The sequence below is a fragment of the Lissotriton helveticus genome, chromosome 10 (genome assembly GCF_964261635.1).
Source record: "Lissotriton helveticus chromosome 10, aLisHel1.1, whole genome shotgun sequence".
Lineage (NCBI taxonomy): Eukaryota > Metazoa > Chordata > Amphibia > Caudata > Salamandridae > Lissotriton > Lissotriton helveticus.
In genome coordinates, this window is record NC_136071.1 from 769687731 (window position 1) to 769711985 (window position 24255).

The window sequence follows — 24255 nt, forward strand, 5'->3', positions numbered from 1 at the left end:
GGAATAGAAAGTTACAGTTTAAGTTAAGTTTGTTTTTGCCAAGTGAATAACTAAAGAATTCTCTGTGAGGGGTTATTCAGTTCTGTACCTGGAAGTTAGGATGAATGAGGAATGGTATCTCTCTCTCTGGTCTCGATATTCCAGGCTGCCTGCGAGGGCTACCCGGAAACGCCGGTGCTGGATTCTCGGCAGAAGAAAGCAGCTTCTCTCAGCGCGTCAGGAAGGCGGGGCTGCTGCCAGCGGGGTCTGCTCTGCTCTTGGCTTCGGCAAGTATGGCTGCTCCGTCTCGTCACCACGCGTGTGTTTGCATATGGCAAGATCGGTAATATTTATACCTTTAAGGTGCCGAGATTGACGTAAGGATGGACATAGATACGTCAATAAAGATGTCATACGATTTGCTCGTTAGCACATTCTTTTACTAAAGTTCTCGGTGAAATCAAAACAATGGCCGCAGGGTTTTGCCCAGGTTGTCATAGGTTTGATTTGTTATGAGAACTCCGTATGCCTTATCAGGGGCTGGAGGAATATCACTTGTCTAATTAGATCGCAAGCGTTATGACCTAATCAGATAACACGTTCCTGTGCCGTAGTGTGACTGCGTCAGATAACGGTATCTGCATCATGGGGGTTTTCTGCCTCATGGGCTGACTGCTAGTTTACTTGTTGGTTTGTTTAACTAGAATAGGGTCAGGAATAGGGGGATCGATTCAGAACCTATAGGAATACATGACACCCACTCCACGCTAACTATGGACATATTTACTAATCTAGGCATAGTATAACATAGTACAACATACTATAGAGTAGTGTGTATACCTTACCACCCCAAAATACATAAATGCATTTTGAAATTCTTCAAATATACTGAAAAATTGCAGACATATATATTGTATGCACTCAAGCTGTAGAATAATGCCAAAGTAATCGCATTTGTATACATTATTGCTCGTTTGGTATATGAGAATTACACATGAAATGGTTTCTTAAATACAGAAAAAAGATTCGAGACCATTCCATCACAGAATAAAATATTTATGAACATACCAGCGGGCAGCTAAAGTCTATAAAGTATCTAAAAAATAGAAATCTTAGTTCTTTAGGAATAGTTTCTTACTTTAAGCAGAAGATAAGTGTCCCGAAAAACCGAAAAAATGAATTGGGGCTTCTGAAAGAGTTGCTGTCCGTGAACTGGAGTGAAAAATAGTTCATGTGACTTTATTATTTAAAGTTGAAGGCCGAATTCAGGGAACGCCGTGTGCGAGCTTGCTCAAAAGTCTCTATTTCTGTTCGGGTGAGAACATCATATCATTTAGGCTTTCGAAAAAACTGTCAACAGCTTCCTGGGAAAGTTCCACTAACTCGGAAATAGGTGTAATCATGCATTCTTGTGCATGATTGTCTCCATTGACATTCTGATTCGCATTGCTGACAGAAGGTCGTACCTGTTCGATGCTGCTTTCATCTTGAACTTCACTACCCATCAATCGTAGTGGTGAAGCTTCCACGAATGCCGTCATCAGGATTGGTAGCCTTTGAGGGCAGCACAAAGCATGAACCTTGATCGGGCTCAACAATGTTTCTGCATCCATCGGCGCATCCGATTGTAGCGTCAGACAGGTGTCTAACACGCATTCTTCTCCGCATAGCAGACACCTCAATACAGGTAAAACACATCTTTGCCACATTGGTCGAAATGATAGAAACCAAGTCATGTTACGGTCTCTAAGCCGGGAGAGTCCCAGGATTTTTGATATCCGGTCCCGGTATCCAATGGCTAGGATTGTTTCTTCCCTTGTCGCAAGAGTTTTGTCTGTGACATGGGTTGCCATAACGAAAAATAAGGACTAAGAATAGGATTCCTGCAATTAGTCCCAAGATCAGGGGAAGTCCGCCAAAAATCGAATGGACGAAATCTGGAAAAATACCCAGTATGGCTTTGAATGGTGTTAATGCCATCGAAAATACTGTCTTAAATACCTTTGAGACCCCATTGGTATCAGAAATATTTAAGATTTCATTCAGGATTTCCGCGAAATGTACGGGGGAATTAGTTGATAATAATGTATGTATCTCTGCAGTCGTCCTTGCGACTTGTAGATCATACGTTTCTTTTGATGACGAGAGCCTGGTAGGCGTCTGAAGAAGCACTGTTTTCATTCTGCTTAAAGTATCTATTCGAATAGAAGTAATTTTCAAATCGGGCCATGCCCTTGCCTCCCTGTCTGGGAAGGAGCTGGGGAACAACGAGCGTCCACAGCACTTGACCTTCGCAGTCGTAGTTACTAGATAAGGAGTCCCGGGCATAAGACTACAACATCTGCGGTCTACAATTAGAATGTAACTCCCATTATAGAGTCTTTGAAAGAATGGTTCTATTTCTGTTGCAGGTGCGCCTTGTTGGTGACATGAAAGGTTGTATGAATTCCCTTCACAGGCTCCATGCAAACTAATTCCGTTACACAGAAGTGTGCCACTTAGTGACATCGCACAATTGTTGCCACTAAGAAACACTTTCTGTCCTTTATTACTGACACATGCATGTGAATAGGGCAGGTTCCATGTTGTTTTAAGGTACCCCTTTCCCAATTTCTCGTACATGCCAGCCTGTATATATTTTTGGCAGTATTGAAACCTGAAGGTTGAGATTGGAATATTTATTATCCCATGTATTATCCATTCACTGACAGGTCGTTCTGACATTGTCACTGGTAATCTTTCGAGTTTTTCAATGCTCAAGATTGTATAATCAGCACCCTTTTGTGCCATACTGATTTGTCTATCAGTAAGGTTAAAGATTTGGAATAATGACGTTGTGTTGATTAGACGCCAAGGCACATAGCCTGAACGCAGATTTTGTAACGTCCAGCCAAGCTGTACAATAGAACGCAATTGTGACTGACCGTGTTGTAATAACAGTAAGTCTTGCGATAATATGTCGATTGCTGAAGACACAATGCTGTCCAAAGAAAAAATTCTGGAGGACAGAGTCATTAACCCATTGTCCACTACAGAAAGTGATTTTTCCAAATTAATACGGTCAATTTCCCGTATTCTCTCTGCTGTTTCAATTTGAGTAACCTTCCAGGCCTCATTGTATGCTGCATATACAGAGGCTGCTATGAAACGCTTTTGACGCTGTTTGCGTGGTCCCAAAGTGAAATCACGCAAGTCAGCACCATCAGTAAGTAAAGTTAGGTGTTGCTTAATTTCTGCCAGTGTGGAAGTTTGTAGCCATTGAAGGCATAATTTGCCCACACTGTAGGTTGTTATTATCCCTGGGTGATGTCTTTGAGGATATCTAGGGTCTGGCCTGGTCATTTTGAACCCCTGTGTTTTGTTCAGGAATCTGTCTTGACAGTTATTAGTATCTGTGGGCCAGATCATCCACTATTTCCAATCAGGATGTGTTCTGTTTTGGTTTAATATATGGTTTACGTCTATCTCTTCATCTGTAGAAGTGTTGCTAAACATTGTTGGTTTTGGAATAGACGGTTTATTTAAATCTTTGATTTTGGCTAGGCCAAGACAGGTGGTTTGTTGAACAGTGTCATTTAAAAATATCATTTGTTCTGGGATCATGCAGGCTCTAAACAAAGCTTCTATACCCTGTACTTGCCATTCTTTTGTACCCCAAACACTTTTCAATTCAACATTTTTGTCCCAATATTCAAAACCAAAAGTATTCATTTTTTCAAAGAATGAGTCTGAATATAACAATTTTGTGTTGGTTATCATGGTCTTGGTCCCTGTTTTGTTTGACAATTTAAAATAAAATGTTTCAGCATTACTTGTGTTAAAACCTGAAAAATATGAATATTTGTCGTAAACGGTTCTTGAGCTCCCTTTTGGAGGTGTTGCACAATGTTCCCATTGATTATAATTTAAAACATTTCTAGGTTGTGCAGATCTATGTAAAAACTGGTTACCATAGTGGTTATAGCAATACATACTATCATAATTTGTAGAACCCTGCAAATAATCATGTTTGGTAAATTTAGCAGACATTACTAAGTCAGACATCATATTATTAATGCTTTCGAAGTCCCAATCATCAGCAAATGAGTTTGGTTTTGCAAAGTCACTCAATGAGATCTTAATTTGGTGTGGATATTTCAGGATCTCGACCGGACCATAAATTTCATAGTCAGTGTTGTCCCAGGCTACCCCACCCGGTATCGGATTGGCTGTGAAGTTGGCTGAAGAAAGTTCTCTTTTCTCGACGTGTGAGGATGTGTGTGGTTTGAGGATCAAGTTGATTTTCTGACTTGCTGTGTCCATTTTAGCATATTTTCCCTCAATGAAGCGTCCCAAAGTAAGTACCATGATGAGCCAAAGTATGAGGATAAATGCACCAAAACCCACCCAAAATTCAATCCATGGAGAAATCAGATATGTTTCTTTCAGTTGTTTCAAAAGTTCCTTAGCTTTATCTTTAAAGGTTTTTGATGATGGCTGTGTCTTTGATTCACTGAAGCCTTCAGAGGAATCATCGAAGTTTATGAAGTAGCCGGATGCACTTCTGTCAATTGTTCCAATTGGTTCAGGATTTCTGTTTCTTGCATTTTCACTTGTTACTTCATTATAGATTGGTGTGTTTCTGCTAAATGTTTTTATTTGGGTTTTCAGAGGTCTGAGTTCTATTGCATTGCTGCATAGTCCTTGTTGTTCTTCTGTAGGCGTTTCGAATGTGATGAGCCTCTTTGTTAGGACCTCTGTACTGGTAGCAAACCTTGGTGTTCTGCTACTTATTGGGAGTCCACTTGGCCTACTGTTTGTTATCGGCCACATGTTGTGGTTTTACCAGGTTGATTGATACAACTCGGTTCTCCTTTTTTCCAGCAAGTGGCGGTAGTACAACTGATCTTGTCCCGTTGACAGACAAGACAGGAACTGCTTTTCTGTAAGAAGGCCCAAATTCCTTCTTTACCGCGATCTTTTCCCTGACTAGATCCCCGACTTTTGGAATCCAGACAGGTCTTGCTGGGACAGGTGGTGGTTCTTCAGTGGTTGTTGGCTGTTGTTTCAACTTTATGTTGCTCAGGTCTTTTCTTGTTTTGTTTAAGTCCTGCAAAATAGCCAAACGGTCTTTGATATCAAAGGTTTTTTCTTTCACCACTGAAGTCTGACTATCAATGTCAGAGATCATCATCCTAGTTCCAAATAATAATTCGTACGCACTGAATCCCTTCAGAGAATTTCTTGGCAAGTTATTGAGACTACGTTGGACACTTATTAGATGTTTGACCCACCCAGCTCCCGAACCTAATATCCTTTCCGTTATAGATTGCTTTATGCCTTGGTTTTTTCTTTACACCGTCCCGTACCCTCAGGAAGGAAGTGAGAAGATTCCCGCTGGACTATGCTCATTTGGCCATGTTTCCCCCCAGGCTGGAGGGCTTGAGTGAAAATAATAGTCAAACGTAGCATGCGCTTAGCGTATATGCCATTTAGACCCGCAAATCTTTGTATAACAGTCCGGACGTCAGCCGAGTGCTGGTGATCTACATTATAAGTGGAACTAGCCTGTATATGTTAATCGCAACCCTTCCTTTTTACTCCTGATTTTTCCTGGAGTAGAACGACGAGGTATTAAACTGTTTCTCTCCCCACTGCGATCTCTGTTGCAGTTTGGGCAGTTTTTTACAAACATGGTATGACGCAGGCTCATGCCTGGCCACCAGTACCGTGATTGTAATTCTTCCAGAGAATCTTTTAGTTTAAGGTGTCTGAGACCCTCGCCCATGTGTGCGTCTGCGATTAAAAAGTTTCTCCTGTCCATGTTTGGAATCACCCTATCCCCCACTCCAGGGATTCGAGCAAAAGGGACGGAGTTTGCATCGATTATGTATGTATAATTGAGTGGATAGTTGATCGGTAACGCTGAGCAGTCGCCTTTTGATGACGTTTTCACTGCCAGCACTGTTTCACCGTCAATGTATTTTAATGTACGCTTTTTTCGATCTACGGGAGCCGATTTAGTGGCTGCCGCTGTGGCTGTCTCAGCCAATGAATTCCCTGCAACGTGAACGCCATCACGCTGATGACTCAGTGAGTGTGTCACGTGAGTCTTTGGTAGTTCTTTTTGTAAAAGAGCTATTTGTTCCCAGAGCAGTTTCTGCTTTATTGGTGCATCTGTGTCATCTTTGTAACCGTTTTGAATCCATGTCTGCAAATCGCTGTTATATGATTTGACGCAGTAATATGAATCTGACACTATAAGTGTCGGGAATTCGCGATCCGCATTATCTAGCGCCATTTTCAAAGCTAATATTTCAGTTTGTTGTTCTGAATTAGTTTCTACTGAGTGTGTTTTTGTTAATAGAGGTTTTAGTTTACCTCCGCGCCACACTTCTTTTGTAATCTCACATGTGGGGTTGTATGCTTGTTCTCCCCAAACGGACGGTTGAGCATGTCCGTCTGTATAGATTACACAGGCGTAATGTCGTAAAGGCAGAATGTCGATTGGCAGAGGATATGTTTCTTCATATGCTAGATTTTTCAATTCTTCTAGTTCTTAGAAAATTGTCAACCAGGCTATACTTGATAATTCATATCCTTCGTATAGGACTGTCAGATGGGCAATTCTGGATTTTTTAAAGTTGAATTTGTAACCCTCTGCAGCGAACCCAAGTATTATGGTGTTCACTCTTTTCAAGTGAGTCTCCAAGTCATCATCTGTTAAGTAAATGTCATCGACATAAGATAATGCTTCATCATCATATAGATGAAGTAATTCTGTTACTTTCGCTGAGAATACCCCCGGGCTGTTCTTGTACCCCTGGGCTAACCGACAGAATTGTTTTTGAGTGCCATTTACTGAGAATGCAGTTAAATATCTGCTCTCTGGTGCTATGTTTTGACAAAAGAATCCATTGGAGATGTCTAAGGTTGTTTTGTATTTTTTGCGCACTATGTTATTCATTAGTGCAGCACTGTGTGAGTTTTGCACTGCAAAAGTTTTGCAACATGTGTTAAGGTGTCGGTAATCCAAAACTAGACGATATGAATTGTCTGGTTTGGAGACCGGAAACAAAGGGTTGTTCATTTGTGAGGTGCAAGTTTCAATCACCCCCTGGTATTCTAGCTGATCTAGTATTTCATTTACCTGTTTTTTAGCTTCTTGCTTAATTGGGTACTGCCTTTGTGCAGTAGGTTGTGATTTTAACTGGATTTTGTGAGGAGGAGAGTCCTCATCCCATCCCACGTGATTTTTATATAAAGCAGGAGCTAAAGCCACTGCCCACTTTCTAGCAAGTGTGTATTTTTTATGAATTGGAATTTGATTTGAGAAGGCAGGCATAATTACTTCTTCGCCATGAGGGCACTCCCTGACAAACTCTGGTGGCCAGTCTTTTTCAGCTAGAAGGATGTCATAACCCTTGGAGAGGTTATCCCAAAATAGTCCCCTTATTTTCCTAGTCTTATCTCCCTCTATACGTAATGTTATCTCGTATATCTTGTGAGGTTTGCTAACCCTGGTGTCTGCAGTTTCCACTTGAAGATATTCATTCGTGTCCACTGTCTCCAGATGATTCATAAGGACTTTGCGAGCTATGCTCACTTCTGCTGCGCTGTCTAGCATTGTCTGAGCCCACTCTCCGTTTTCCAGTTGTGTCCTCAGTATTCTCGGCATTGTTAACTACCTTGATACTGGCTACCTTCTTTTTTGGAAATTGTAATTTCTTTTTTAGTTGAGCACGTTCCTTGTCTTTGGACTTGGCGTGCTCTTCCCTGTGTTCTGATCGTCCTCTTCTTTCCGATTTCTGCGAGGAAGTCTGAAAAGATTGAGAGGGACGCGTATCAATGTCTTGATATCTATCAGGCTTTTTTATATTATCCCTATTTCTAAGGTTATATCTTTTCCCAGAGGGGTCACTCTGGGGTGACCTGTGTCTTTGGTTCGGAGATTTTTCTCTTCGCCTAGGAGACCTTCCTCGGGACTGGAATTTCTTTTCTTTTGGATTGGATTGTTTGTTTCCATCCCAGTTCTTTTTTGGTGAATTATTATTAAAAAATATTTTTTCTGGACTTTCAGTCAGTTGTGGTTTTACTGGTATTCCACCTAAACTATCTCTACCTAGTTCCTCATAGGATTTTTCTATGATTCTGGCAATTTCAGCTGGTTGGTCTGCTATATCTGTCTCTTTTAACCTCTGGCGGATCGCCACGTTTGCTGCTTCACCTTTTATGTTGGCTAATAATATAGCCGAGACCTGCTTGAAGTCTTTCAGTAATTTCATACCAAGAGTTAAAGCAGGTTCTGGACCGTATTCGTCTTGAATTTGTTTTAGCACATCTGGTATCACCGAAATGGATGGAACACCGTGCGTTTTTGTGTAGATGGAAGCAAAGACTGTACCCCAAGTGTCACAGTCCTCTATGTGTGGTGCGATTCCCATTGGGAGACAGATAGTCAGAATCCTGTGTTTTTCTAGCGGGGTGGTGTCAGGAAACACCGCCTCTATTTGGGTAATTTTCTGTGCCAACCAGAATGGTATTTGTTCCCGTTTAGCCGGTACTTTACCTAGGCAGGATTGGATGTTCTGTGGTGTAATTTTATTTGTGTTCCCCTGGTGAGGGGTCAGCTGTGGAAGTTTAATCGCTGGCTGAATTGTTGAAGTCCGCATCACATACTGAACTAATTGTCTATGAATTTTTATTAATTGTTTTAGCTGTGTTAAAAGGTTTGGTGCAGACATCCCATCGATGTCTGGATGTGGTGTGTATCCGGCCAGGACCGGCCACGTTGCTCCTGGTCTACCTAAAGGACCGAGCCTGGTGATGTGATTGTTATGTTTTAGGGCGCCATCAAATAAGAGCAAATGCTCTTGGAATTTGAGTGGTACTTCCACCTCCTCGAAAGGAGTGTACTCATTAGGAGGTTCCTCTATTTTGTAATAGTGGAAGTACTTTGTTACAGCATTTGCTGCTGGAAAATGTATCCATGAATAGTATACCTCTGTCTGCCGATATTCGTGTGCCTCAATTACGAATATGACTGTACCACCTCTAGGTGTCAGTCCATTTTCTATAAGTTTTAAGGTTATAGATTTTCTTTTAATGACCGGGATGAGTATTATCTCCGGGTCTGCATTTTGTAGTGCAGTATCAGCTTCTGCTATGTCAGCTGCTAATCTAACTGCCTCCCTTTCTTCATCACTGTCTGCCATTTTACCGACAGGATGGTTATTTTGTTTGTTTGCAGATCAGGTTTCTTATGGAAACAAAGATTAGATGCACAATATTTTGGAACTGTTTATCCTTCAACGTTGACTATACCAAGAACCATACATAGGAGTTCCCTCCTGCGAGGTCTGGCGGATATAACCTTTCACCCACTCCAGACGTCTTTGGAGTATTTGGGAAAAGGGGTCTGAGTGAGAAAGCACGACTGAGTTACTCTAAATGTCTTACGTTAGTTTTATCGCCCTTTCCAAACGCGTTGGGCGCCATGTAGTGTAGTTCCTATCTTCCCAATAGGCTCTGCGCATTGGAATAATACCTACAGCAGTAAAGGCCTAGGCCAGACGTTAACTAGGTCTACTACTGTCGATACTAGACTTAAAGTTTTGGGTTTGCCAGCTTAGCTCAGAGTTCACTAGAAACTTTCTCGAATGTTCAAGGAGGACTTAACTTCCCTGATTAGACAAGAAGGGATTTAGTTTCTGACAACCATAGAACATGACAACTTTGCTCTCCCCTAATTAAGAGTCAATCTCGAGAGTCGTGTGAACAAAAGGCAAATTATTTTACTCAGTCAGTACGTGCATTCTTAGTCTCATCAGAATGTAGAGAAAAGGAAGAGACGGGCGTGTTCAATAAAAAGGTGTTATTTATTGATCAGTCTCTTTTCTCATACAAGAGAAATGGATCGATATTATTGCAATACTTATAGTTAAGTAAAGTGCATACATTAAGAGCAGCAGTATAAAATAATACTGTAAAAACATTGATATGGTTTCTAAGCCATAAGATGTTTAAAATGAATAAAATATATTACATACACATATACATTTGACTAAACGTACTCAACTGGTGTTTCTAGATACGCCTACCCCGTGTACCTGACCTAAGTCTAATACGAGGGCGGGAATAGATAGTTACAGTTTGAGTTAAGTTTGTTTTTGCCAAGTGAATAACTAAAGAATTCTCTGTGAGGGGTTATTCAGTTCTGTACCTGGAAGTTAGGATGAATGAGGAATGGTATCTCTCTCTCTGGTCTCGATATTCCAGGCTGCCTGCGAGGGCTACCCGGAAACGCCGGTGCTGGATTCTCGGCAGGAGAAAGCAGCTTCTCTCAGCGCGTCAGGAAGGCGGGGCTGCTGCCAGCGGGGTCTGCTCTGCTCTTGGCTTCGGCAAGTATGGCTGCTCCGTCTCGTCACCACGCGTGTGTTTGCATATGGCAAGATCGGTAATATTTATACCTTTAAGGTGCCGAGATTGACGTAAGGATGGACATAGATACGTCAATAAAGATGTCATACGATTTGCTCGTTAGCACATTCTTTTACTAAAGTTCTCGGTGAAATCAAAACAATGGCCGCAGGGTTTTGCCCAGGTTGTCATAGGTTTGATTTGTTATGAGAACTCCGTATGCCTTATCAGGGGCTGGAGGAATATCGCTTGTCTAATTAGATCGCAAGCGTTATGACCTAATCAGATAACACGTTCCTGTGCCGTAGTGTGACTGCGTCAGATAACGGTATCTGCATCATGGGGGTTTTCTGCCTCATGGGCTGACTGCTAGTTAACTTGTTGGTTTGTTTAACTAGAATAGGGTCAGGAATAGGGGGATCGATTCAGAACCTATAGGAATACATGACAACCCCTTGACCTAATATTCAAATATAAGTATGGTCATCTCCCTGTTTCCACTGCAATATGTATAAGATCACTTATTCCACCCAATTTTGTTATATGAACCATATCAAATTTCCACTGTGAAACATATTTTTTGTTTGATCCACAACTACATTTAAACTTGTTTTTGTCTTTTGTTTCTATAGCATTCTCATTTTGTATATTACAAAGAATCGTCTTAAACTCAGACACCACTTTCTATCAACATTTTATAAATGTACATAAAGTTCTTCGCTCTGATTTAATCCCCAAGGGGTCATTGTTCGAAAATTCAGGATTTGTCTCGATTCTCTACATCTCAATTGTTTTTCCTGATCTCCACCCCTCTCATGTGGTAAGATACGAAACGCGTTGGTTTGTACTTGATTAATGCTGGAGTTTTGACAAACGAAAATAAAAGAATTGGGAAAGGAAATTCTTCGTGAGTGCTGACTCATTCCCTTTGTCAAAGGGATTTGTGGAATATATATATATATATATATATATATATATATATATATATATATATACACATATATATATATACACATATATATATATACACATATATATATATACACACACTCCGTTCCCCACACGCTGCCGCTTCCCCAGACGTGGGCAAGAACAGACACGGACCACAAAGTAGTAGATGCAGGTTTTATTCGAGTGCTGTCGCCATTATATATATATTCCCCAACTGTTTTTTTTTTTTAAGTATAGTAATTTCCCAGCTAATATCATGATGCCCCTTTCCCTCAATAGGTAAGTTAATGCCGCATCTCCATGTGTTGTCACAGAGCTATCATGTGCAAGTTTGCAGACTATTCTACTGCGTACCAGTGGATCGATGGCCTGTCTGAAGTTTTTTGCACATTTTGTAAACCATGAGCACAGTTGCAGATGCTTCACTTCTTTTCCAAGTATAAACTAATTTTGGTTGTTCAAGCAGATACCTTCGTTTTGTCTTTGTTTTCACGGCTGAACCTTGTATCTTTTGTGTGGCACATTGAAGTTGAACTACTGTAAGAGTTGCATTGCTCTGTGCTGAGATTATTTCTTTCTTTGTTGGCCTAGAAGGATCCTGCCCATCCGGCATGTTTTTTTTATTTCTTATACTGCAGAACTTGCTCACAGGAGCTGTGAAGTGCTTTGCTTAGAGCCAGGGCTCGAGTCGGGCTACCACGCGGGTGGACGGCGTCCCCCCACTTATTCTACCGGGGGAACACCGTCCCCCCTGCCAAACAGCTGGACTTCACTCTTTGGCCTCTCTGGGACGAGGAGCTCGGCACCTTTCGTGACGTCCCTTCCTGTCCTGACGTCACTTCGGTGACAGCGTCTCCCCACTTCTTTTTTTAGGACTTGTGCCCTGCTTAGAGCATTTTTGTTGGAAGCAGGAACATCTCCAACCTGAGGTGCTCTGCATAGAAAAGACTGGTTTGTATGGCTGAGCTGAGGCTAGGTTGCTCATAAGATTTCAAAGAGTAGACTTGATTAGTAGCTTAGTCTTTATCTTTTGTCCTGATGAACTGGGTTCTAATTTTAGTTTAAGCACTTGATCAAAATCATTTGATAAAATCACTTTAGCTCCCAATACCTTAAATTGTATATATGTTGAAATCTGTGTGCTGCACAGTATTGTCCCAATTATGTGTTTCACAGCACTTCTGCCATTGATCCACCAATCATATGGCTGAATGTTGGAGCAGGCGGTACTGCCACACGTGTCTGTGGGGATCCTCCTTGCGGGAAGTGGATGCCCCCTGAGAGGGGAAATGTCCTGATACTAGAATCACGAGGAATCAGGCAGATTTATCAAACACTCCAGGTCCCTAAAGTCCATCCTCTCAAATTAAACCTTTCCCAACCACAGCACCCACAGAAGGGTTTTTATATCACAGCTTTTTGCTGCAATCCCATTCTGACATTTTGGGGATTTTCTTCGATGTTACCTCACGAGTAAGAATAGATTTTGGCTACTAAGACAATACACTATAGATTTGTTTGTTATATTGGCTGTTTGAGGCACAGTGAGTAATTCTGTTTGATCAGAAACAAATATATTTTTGTAAAGTCCTTAGGCTAGGCTTAGAACGCCAGTCTCCAGGATCCAAGTCCATACTGCGATGCCACAAGACCATACCTCCTGGTATCGAACACTACCTGGAAAAGCCATGTCCCTCAATATTCCAGAACTGGTATTGCATCTCTCCTGAACGTTTTACATCACTATAATAGGCGATCAATACAGCTTGTAAAAAAGTGTAGATACTTTATTGCGATCATTGATTAATTGTGTGGCTTCTGTGTTGATCGTAGGGAATGGGAATTTCTTAAAAACGAGTCCAAAAACGTTTGTTTAGAGAAACAGTGATAAACCCTTGTCACTGGTGAGGTCATTGGCATGAGGTCTGGGAAAATCTTGTGTTTTAAGAAAGGAAATTAAATTTTTTTGTCTTCCAGAAAACAAAACAAAAATACAACATCTATTTTAATGTTTAGGTCAGCGCTGCGGTTGTTAAGGGGAGGCAAAGCAGTAGTCAAAATAGCATCACATTTACATCAAACATCCTGCCGCTGTGCCTTCCCATACGACTTGATTTTTCCTCCAACATGCTTGCACCCAGTCCTGCTACAGTCCCTACCTGCTTCACTCCTTCAGTCTGTCACGAGAAACCCTGTCTTGTGCTGCAAATTACACCGTATTGGGGAAAAATCACACTACACATGTCGAATGGTGTTAGCGCGTTTGTGTACAAATTATGAGTTTTGATCCAGAATTCATGACCTATAGCACTTGAATAGAGGCAAGCCCAGTTCGGTGTATCAAAAGCCTTTTCCACATCGATAGAGGCTGCAGAAGCCACTGGTCCATCGGGAGACAAACCTCTGATCAGGTGTGATAAATGTCTGGGTTGGATAAAAATACTATGAGCTGGAAACAAAACCATTCTGGCCAGGGTGCACTAAGGAAGTCAATACTGTTAGAACTCTTTTGGTGATTCCCAACAATTTTGTAGTCCAAAATTAGCGTTGATAGTGGTCAATATGAAGATTTGTTTTTAGGGGTTCCCTATTAGGTTTGGGCATTAAAAACACTATTGCTTCTCTCAGAGTAGGATGAAGTTTCCTATTACCTTAATCCTATTCAGCCAAGGAGTTGCCATAAATCATGTTCTTTAAAGTGAGGATAGTTTTGAGGCCATTGCTGTTGGGCCTGTATGGCTCTATGAAGGAGGCAACATGTTTCCAGTCCTTGACTTGCATTTCCAAACCAGTGCTTTCCACTATAAATAACTTCTGAAGGAAAGCTTTGTAACTGAAGCGTGGTATCATGCAACAGTTTGCCACATGGTCACCCTTTGTGATTGGGTCGCTAAGCCAGTACTTGTCCAGTGCAAGGGCTTATGCTAGAAGTATTGATTAAGTTTTACTTACGTCATGCTTTCCGAACAATATTGCCAGCTTCTGGTAAGGATTGGCTTTATGTATGGAGTTTGTGGACTGTAACCGAAGAATACATTGCACAGCATAGCCAGCAGTTTCAGGAACCTAGTTGTTTTTGGCAAAAATCCTTTTCTGCAGGAACAATGTGCATTTGACAATGCCGAAAGTTACCAGAAGGGTTACATTCAAAGCTGAATATTGAATCTTGAGTCAACGGATTCAACATTGGCAATTTTGGAGTTATAGAAGCAGGTGTCTGGATGGGCAAAAGGCTAAGAATTATGGGTGATTCAACTCTTTCCATGTTTTTCCATCTCACCATCGACCTCTTTCCTTTGACATGGGAGAATCTCTCAGGGTTATGCATTTGTGAGGACTTACTTCTTTTTAGGGGATATAGGATGAATTTCAATGAAAATTGCTACAATGTTTGAAAATACAGACCGTGCTCACCAAAACAAAGACCAATTCACTTCAAAATGGTTGAACTGCTAACTTATCTAAAGCCTCGGTATTGGCCCTACCAATGACAAAGCAGTAACGCCATCTGTAAGGAGGTAACTGTAGACAACATGGTGACCATAAAAACGTGATAAGACTGGGTCTTCTGTTTCAGAGAGCTTGAGCAAGTTTGGGATGGATGAACATAGGGCATTTATTATTCATAAAAGGTGCTTACTCACCAGTGAGGAAAGCTCTCGGGAGTTGGATTAAATCTATCTATGAGGAGTGATATTTTTGTAGTGCAGGTCCTTTGGATCGAGATAGCCAAATGGCAAAGTCTATGCATTAACTTTAATGGTAGTGACTCTTTCCAGCTTTCAGTTCTATTTCTTGGGTGTCCTTGGAATAGTGAGAGTGGTGTATACCGCATGTTGGTCTCTTCTTTATTTTGCATTATGTACTCATTTAAGAACTCCATTCAGGATTGTCTAACATAAATTGCCCTGGTGGCATCTTGGGTGTTTCCTATTGTCTGTACCCCCATCTCACAGTGGTGTTGTTGAAGGAGCTGTAAACACTTGTATGGCCCCGCCGGCAATACAGATAGCCCTGCACACATGTAGTGCCAGCACTATCCTAAAGTTGTGTTCCCTTATTGTCATAAGGGCTTGGCCCCATGCAAATGAGGGAAACACTTTACCTCTACACCAGCACAGCATTATGGACACAGATATTCCTTCGTCTCCCTGTCCTACCTTCCCCTACCCCACCTTCCTTGCCCCCTTACCCTTCGCATCCATGCTCTTGAAATATATTTCTAGCAACTGATGTTACCCGAATCTAATGTACTGTGCAATTTTGTGGAACCTTATGTAAAGCGCTCTGATACCTTCGGGTCTAGCCAGCGCTAAATAAATCTCTTTAAATAAATAAACAGGCAAAGAGGCCGTCGGGATGTGCACTATCTGTGTGCCACTGGATGTGACCTACCCATTGCAAGCAGGTACCGGCACTCATTGCACCCGCTTGCAAGGGGGGGGCCTCTGTACCCCTTTGTTAAGCGGACTGCGCTACCACCTGCACAGAGAAAGACATACCAGTGGCTTCAAACAGCCAGTGTGCTTTTCAATAATGCACTGCTCCCAGGACAGCATGAGTTGCCTCTACCCAGGGGGGGGTGGGGGGGGTAGCAAATTATGTACCATATTGTCCTGGTTTCTGCATGGCACACCTAGTTACAGATGATTTGCGGTAGGAACAGTGTGCCCTCTCTATGGTACGGGCCCTTGTGTCTAATTACAGGTACAAACAATTTTATTGTGTTATCATTGGGACTACTACTTTTATTCTCGATTGAAAATTAATTTGTGATCTTTGTTTGGACAAAATGCCATAAAGTTTTCCCATCAGATGGATCTTTGCATGTGCCTAGGACTGAGGCTCCTTAGCCCTCAAATGGGAAGATGTATCATTTGGATAACTTCTGTATTTAAATCGGGCATAAACCTCTTTTTAATTTCCCTGATCTTTTAGTGGAAGAAGACACGGAGGAAGGCTCTCGATCGGGCCGGGAGTCCACATCCACAGCCAGTGACCAGCCGTCCAACTCACTGGAAAGGCAAGTGAATGGCTCCGGTCAAGAGAGGGAGGACAGAGGGGACCGAAAAAAGGACAAGGCCTCAAAGGAAAAGAAAAAAGATCGGGACAAAGAGAAGGATAAAAACAAAGCCAAGAAGGGAGGAATGCTGAAAGGTTTGGGAGACATGTTCAGGTAGGTTTTTGTGGAACAAACCAAATATTCTTGCACACTAGTAGAGTGGTATATATTTTCTACACTGCTTACTGTTTACCACATGGTATGAAATGCAAGCAGAAGCATCGTTTGTATTGTCTCGCGGCATGTTGGTTATTCAATTTATTTCAGTTTTTTAAAAAAATCTCTAATTCTAGTAAAAATTATGTCTTATATTTATTAGTACATTTTTCATCGGCCATCTTCTCCAAGCATTAAACAGAGCCTTCTTGTGAAACGCCCACTTACTACACCGAGTTAACTGTCGCTCTCATTAGGTTCATTTCAAACACATGGAATGGTAATCACTAGTATTTGTTTGTGGGATTGAAGGTTATCAATATTTAACATGCTCTTTTGAGTAAGGATACATTTTTTTTAATGGTTTCTTTGTCGGTAGAACGCCCTGTTACTAAACACTGAGTGAATTTATCCAGTGGGAAGCAGATGCTTCAATAGAGTTAATCGGTGGTTGTCATGTCACGTACTGTCCTTTCATTTGTTTAACAACACTATGAAACACTTACCTGTCCCTCTTTGCAAACCCTTCTTTTACATCTTTTTATTTGGGATTTAGACAAACACACACATGGACTGCACCCCTGCAGGTTGTATATACAATGCAAATGCAAAAGAACCCACAGATCACCTTGAGGACAATGGTGGAGAATGTCATAAGTGTGATCAACGTGAGGCAAAGTTCGGAAATGCTCTAACCAGTCGCTGTCCATGCGGGTAAGCTCGGTGGGGCAGGCGGGTGGAGTTTGACAATAGACGGGATAGTGAACATAAAATAAATAAAACCACTTACCTTGCGCTCTCCACATCGCTGAGTCGGCGATGCGGCGACCGCAAGGTAAGTGTTTTTTCAATGTATTTATTTTATGTTCACTATCCTGTCATATGTCGACTTCCACCCGCCCTACCACACTTACCTGCACGGGCCGCCACTTGTTCTTACCACTAGTGCCATAGCTTCACATGGTTCTGTGTGCACCCTCTGGCCTTGCAGATGAATTCCTCAGCTCTGGCACAGGTGTCCATTCCCCTGATGCATTCATCTAATGTGGGTGCCTCCCTGGATCTCCAGTATTACTCTAGGCCTCTCTTTGCTGCAAGAACGCCTGTTGCTGCCACCATTCACATGCCCCGCTGACCACCCCATTTGGCTTAAAAGCGCAATTTTGAGGTCCTGCTAAACAGGCCTTCAAGTTGCTTATGCTAACGTGCTATGTACATCACACCGGTATCACTGAATCCTGGTACATGACCATGCCTTATGGAATCCTGGTGCATAAGGGCAGGAGCTCCTTCTCATCTCCCACAGCCTGTCGTGGAGTGTAATAGAGTCTGTGAATGTATTTAAGCTACAGTAAGTTAAATCATACAGACACTGCTAGACTATGGGGCACTTTTTTTCTCCTTCCAGTCAGTCTCTTTTATAGAGTGATCTCTTCTGACTAAATTTAAAATAAAATGTTTTTTTAAAACACGTTTGCCCTGTTTTTGGCTGCCTGTCTTACTTTGGATATTCATGTTACTGGAGGCAATTGCATGGAAAGTGAACCTCGTTGGAGGCAGTGAGAAAACCCTTACATGAAATAAGTGTGATTCATATCATTTATTAATTCTTGCCAATTTGATTTCTTTTTTTTTCTCTTCGGTGTTTGTGTCCTTTCAGACACACAATCTTTCATCATTATGTTGCAGTGCCAAGAATGCTTCAGGGATGTGTCTGCTGTAAATGACACTTTATTTCAAGATCTCCGTTTAGCCAGGGGGCATTTTATAGCGTTCATGCAAACTGACAGCTCATAAACTGGCGTCTTTATTATGCATAAAAATAGAATGCTTCCCTCAATTAAAACGTAAAAGATGTGTCCTGAGATCTTCATTAAATTGCTGTGTAAGGCGTTTACTCCCATTGGGGATCATAGGTTACTTCTCGCCCTCATCAGTGCGGAATCATTTCCCCCAAGATTTCCTCCTTAAGATTTGTCGAAGACTCCAAGGCATGCACTTTCTAAATGCTCCTGCCGGCATGTCATTTTTATAGAAGGTAGACCAGTTATTTGCGTGACTCTACATTCATTTTTGAAAAGTTTATTATTGCATCGCCTCACCATCCTTTTATTTGCATATTGTCTGTGCTTAGGAAAAAGTGGTTGGTGGGTCTATAGATCATACCTTTTTCGCTATGGCGTTTAATGATGCGTGCTCGGTTCATTGTATTTTAATTGCATTTATATAGCGCTTACTACCCCTGACGAAGCATAGAAGCGCTTTTTCGCGAGTAGCACGCTACTCCGGAACCCATAAAGGATTAGTGGTGAATAATTATAGTGAAATATGAAAGCAATCTGAGTGGTGGCATTTGTATTGTATTTGATATATGCTGCAAGGGGCTTTGGTTCAACCTCCTTCCCACACTAAATTCTCAGAAAACGTCAGTCGTTTACTCGAGGCATCGTCTTTTGCATCTTGGATCAGCCTACAGGAGTGTTTTAGTCTCCCCTTCTTTCTGTAGGCTGTTTGGGCGAATCTTTCCACCTACATTTGAATGCATGAGGATCAGATTTGCATCTGAAAATGAGACACTATTATCACACTTTTAATTCTTTATCTAATCCATGCACGGCGTACACCAAGCAATCCTTTTAGGTCTGGCGTTTGCCAAGACCTTTTGATCTTCTTCTAAAATTATGTGTACAATAAAATTACTTGTATGATCTTTCAGTCCACCCCCTTACATCCATAGGCCTGTGTTAGTGTCATTCACTTTTTTATCCCACCCCATGCAGCTTATGGTCGTTTGTCAGCCCACTTCTCAGCACTGTGACTGACTGCATTTTGCCCTTTTACTAGAAGCACATCCAAACAGTATATTCCTTGAGTACCAGGGATTACTGCAAGAGCATGTTTTTTGGGACCAAAGTAATGTTTTTATTTTTAGATTGAGGGCCTGGCAACTTCTTAAATAATAAAGTTGTGCAAAAACTGTAATACACAAAAAAAACGATTAACAAAGCCAAAAGGCTGGCAGCCAAAGTTAGACCTGTTGGCTCTGCCAGTACTTGTTGTTTAAGTGTTTTGGCCAGCAGATGGCATTTATGTTTATTACGTTTACAGCACTCGAGTGCAAGCATCAGCCCTGCAGGCTTTGCCAATGCTGCTTTTGTGTGGATCTACATTTGTGGTTTGAATTTATTAGCAGAAACGTAATAATGTTAATATATTCCTGGTTCTAGACATATCCTTTGACCCATTTAGGGAATATTGGATATATTTATCACTTTTGCATTTGCCTACACATAGATCAGAAAGAATGATATCACTCACTGACTGAGTTGTTTTTAAGGCCTCTCAAGTGCATGTTTGCTGCTGATCTTATCGGGCAATTATTTTCTGATTACATTAGCCAATTTGTCGTAGGTTTGAGGAAAAGAAATTACTTTTAAAAGATTTTTTAAAAACACATGCAGCCTTGCCCCTTGAAGCAAGAGTGCCCGATTCCTAATGTTTGCACCTCCTCGTTCCTTCAAATGGAGCAGTTGACTTTATTTTTCCCAATTTTTACAGAACAAAACAAAATACATGTTTTCAGCTTTAGCTCTTCTAGAGAATGGTGCATCATAAACATACATTGTTTCTTTATCTCGGGAGATGGCCACTGTTATTCGAGTCATTTAGTTCACGATTTTGCTGCATATTTTACACACGGGGTCACATGGAGGAGAGTCTAATACCTATTTGACTTTTTTCTTACCTGTGCTTGTTTTCACATCGTTGCTCATAACAAGTGCTCCTTCACATTGTTGTGTTGTCGGCATAGAATTTCTTGCATCATGTATAGTTATAACCCACACTTTAAAATGGTTTTCTAGTTCGCTGAATTTCTTTTCATCTTTTCTAATGGCAACCTTGAACCGCACAATGTTGTGAAGGCTTTTTTCCTTGTTTCCTAAAACTTTGTAAACCTGTTTACATAAGCAGAACTTACAACACTGCAATGACATTTCCAGTCAATCAATCAATCATAGCATTTGTAAAGCGCACTATATACCCGTGAGGATCTCAAAGCGCTGGGGGGGGGGGGGAGCTTCTACTGATCGAAGAGCCACGTCTTGAGGAGTCTCCTGAAGGTTAGGAGGTCTTCGGGCTGCCGTAGGTGGATGAGGAGGGTGTTCCACGTCTTGGCGGCGAGGTGGGAGAATGATCTGCCGCCGGCGGTCACTCTTCGGAAGCGGGGGACGGTGGCGAGGGCGTAGTCCAAAAGGGGGTGGTGATGGACGGAGCATCTGAACCAATCAAACACTCACAGCCAGTCAACAAATCTGGGTTTTATCCATCACCGTTCTTTAGCCCACTCTGCCACCCCAGTTCAGACATGGCCATATGCAAATCAGTCTGACCCTGTGCCTCATGGGAACAGTCCAGCCCGAACTGCCAAGCCATGCCTTCCCTGGACCGGAAACAAGCTTCTTAGGACCGGTTTCTGGCACTTCAGCCGTCTTCAGCCAGGCTTGCTTGAATCCAGTGGCAAAGTGAGCAAGGGACTAACATCTGAGCATACCCTGCCAACTTATGGCGAACAAAGCAGTACAAAAGGAGGTGGTGATGGACGGAGCATCTGAACCAATCAAACACTCACACCCAGTCAACAGATCTGGGTTTAATCCATCACCGTTCTTTAACCCACTCTCCCACCCCATTTCAGACATGGCCATATGCAAATCAGTCTGACCCTGTGCCTCATGGGAAAAGTCCAACCTGAACTGCCAAGCCATGCCTTCCCTGGACCGAAACAAGCTTCCTAGGACCGGTTTCTGGCATTTCAGCCGTCTTCAGCCAGGCTTGCTTGAATCCAGTGGCAAAGTGAGCAAGGGACTCACGTCTGTGCATACCCTGCTCCCTGCCAACTTATGGTGAACAAAGCGGTACAAAAGGGGGTGGTGATGGACTGAGCATCTGAACCAATCAAACACTCACACCCAGTCAACAGATCTGAGTTTAATCCATCACCGGAGCGGAGCTGGCGGGCGGGGGTGTAGAGGCCCAGTCGGCTGTTGAGGTACGCTGGTCCGGTGTCGTGGAGTGCTTTGTGTGCATGGGTGAGGAGCTTGAAGGTTATCCTCTTGTTGATGGGGAGCCAGTGCAGGTCTTTCAGGTGGGGTGTGATGTGGCTGCGGCGGGAGATGTCGAGGATCAGGCGGGCAGAGGCTAACTGAATGCGTTGGAGACGTTTCAGGAGTTTGGACGGGGCTCCTGCGTAGAGTGCTTTGCCGTAGTCCAGTCTGCTGCTGACTAGTGCCTGGGTGACCAGTCCTGCCAAGTATCATGCATCAGGCATTAGACTAACGCATTCCAGTGTACTCCGCATTACCGCACTGAAATGTATTGTCACGCCTATGCTGTGTGTGCCAGCTTTCACTGTCAAGCCTGACTAAAACTGAGAGTCTGTGGCAGCACGCCGCTGTGGCTTAAGTGCGCTGCTCCAGCAGGCTTGGGGTTCAGCTAAGCTAAGGCTGCAGGCAGCTTAAGCTTTAGTTCAGCTGCTACAATCTATCGTGATTGAATCTAACTGCCGCTGCTCAGCTCTTACTGGCAGGCTGATGTCATCGCGGAGGGACGTCACTGCGGAAGCACCCGCAGTTTATTTTGGGAGCTCAATGCGGCTGGATAGTTTGCGGGCGACGCAGCATGTAATCATTGTTAGAGAGAGCGCTGCTTATAATTACTTCACCGGCCGCGGGCTCGCATCGGCTCGGGCAACCACGTGCTAGGTATTGTTATTACTGCCACCGCTGAGTTCAATATCTTACTGTAGCCGACGGAGAGAAGTCAGTGACACCGGGGCTGCCTGGACAGACTGGAGGTGGAGAGCCTTCTTCTGTGAGGTTAGTGAAACTTTGCTATTACCTCAGACTGGTCGTGGTCAGTGTGGGAGAGAGAGCTTGTGTGCTCTAAGTTGAGCTGCTGACTGAGCCCCCACGTGCAGCTCTTCCGCCGCATCTCGGTTATCTCTCCTCGGTGGAGCCTTGGGCGAGGCCGGGGGTCTCTGAAGCGACCTGAAAGGCTCTTCTATTGCTTGGTAAAGGAGCCCCCCTCATTGGGCCTCCTTGTTTGGTCAGAGTGTCACTCTCTTCCTCACAAGTAAAGGAAAAGAGATAAGAAGCAGCACACGAAGGCCTCGCGGATCTTTCACCTACTCAGAAACACTTAGTCTGCCCGGGTCAGGGCAGCTAGCACAGCAACGCAAACCCCACTCCCATAGCGAACCAATATTTATTAGAGCGTCTTATTGCCAGGTTTATTCATGTCGTCCAAATAAATGCCACAGATTACTTTCGATTTATTAGGGCATCTTAAAATGCAGAGAACTTCAACTATTTAAACTAATGAAAACAGATAGTGCAAACATAGCTGACAGCTTACCTACCCAGTTCTATGTGTAAATTGTGGATCATATCAATCATGTGCCTACCCAGACACCTTCTAACAAATGCACTCCATCCTAGACTTATTCTGAGTTTGCCTGTGCCCCTGTCAGTCATACAGTATGTCTCTGCTCTGTTTTTCAGTTGCATTACTGCTCAGGTCACTGACGGCAGTTGAGTGAGACTGCGAGTCACTCAGCTGATTGCAATGACATTTTGAACCACTTCCAAGTTGCTTTATCTATTTTCTGCAATTTTAGCTAGAGTCTGATAAATGTAAGTCGTTTATATTTCTAACCTTTTGCAGCAGTTAACTTAGTTTCTCGTTCCTCAAATGTTTGCAATTTCTGATATTATTGTTTCTCTCATCTACATTGTATAATTTTGCTCGCGAGACCGTGTCACTCGTAGTCATTGAAATGTCACTCATAATTACTCTAAAACGATTAAAATGTCACACATAGCAATCTGAAACCTTGACAGCTATGCGGATTTCCATGTGGAAAATATAACTTTTTATTCCACATTGCAGTACAGCTGCAGTTTTTAGCCAGATGCCATTTCAGTGACCGTGATGACTACACAAGTGTTGTAATTTTTTGTGGCATCTGTGATTTCAGGTGCATTCTTCAGCAGCACGTTATGATTTTAAGTTATGCTGGTGGGTATTAGTGTAGCATAGAGCCCTCCAATTTCTTGAACTCCTGGTGCTTTGTGCAGAATTTTGTTTGCTGATGTGATTCTTCGTGCAGACGTTTCCACAGGAGTTATCATCCCCAAACCACTTTGGTGTGGGTAGTTGGTTTGGAGGTTGTGGGTTATCACCCTGGAGTTTTTCCCTGGGTGGGATCTTGTGCCCCTCCAACCTAACCCACTGGAGTACGTTTTCTTTTCTACCTGGTGGTTTGTAGTGGGTTTTCCTGATTCCCTTCTCATCCTAATCAATGTTATGATGGCCAATTGGTAGGAGGGTCCTGATTGATGTCTTCGCTTCTACAGTAACGTTGCCGCCTTCTAAAGGCTATGTGTGGCTATAACGAGGAACCAAGAGGTCGTATTTCAACCAGTAGCGTAGGAAGGGGGACACGGTGGGTGCGGGCCGCCCCGAGTGTCACCACTGAGGGGGTGACAAAATGGCAAACATATGTTTTAAACACATATTTTTGCCATTTTGTCAAGCAGGGGTGACAAGAAATGTTCCGCACCGGGTAACACCTGACCTTGCTACGCCACTGATTTCAAATATGTTCCTGTAAAGGGAGGTGCATTCTTGGTATTGGCAATACATGTCAA

The 24255-nt window shown here is 42.6% G+C and overlaps 1 protein-coding gene across 7 annotated transcripts in view; it reads left to right on the plus strand.

Moving 5' to 3' along the window:
* The window catches only part of PARD3 (par-3 family cell polarity regulator), a 1362300-nt gene that overhangs the window by 847440 nt on the left and 490605 nt on the right, over nucleotides 1-24255 (plus strand). For all 7 annotated transcript variants that reach the window (XM_078663327.1, XM_078663329.1, XM_078663332.1 and 4 more), the window contains one exon: nucleotides 16267-16504. In XM_078663327.1, the coding sequence (XP_078519453.1) occupies nucleotides 16267-16504 (238 nt within the window). The remainder of the gene's footprint in view (nucleotides 1-16266; nucleotides 16505-24255) is intronic.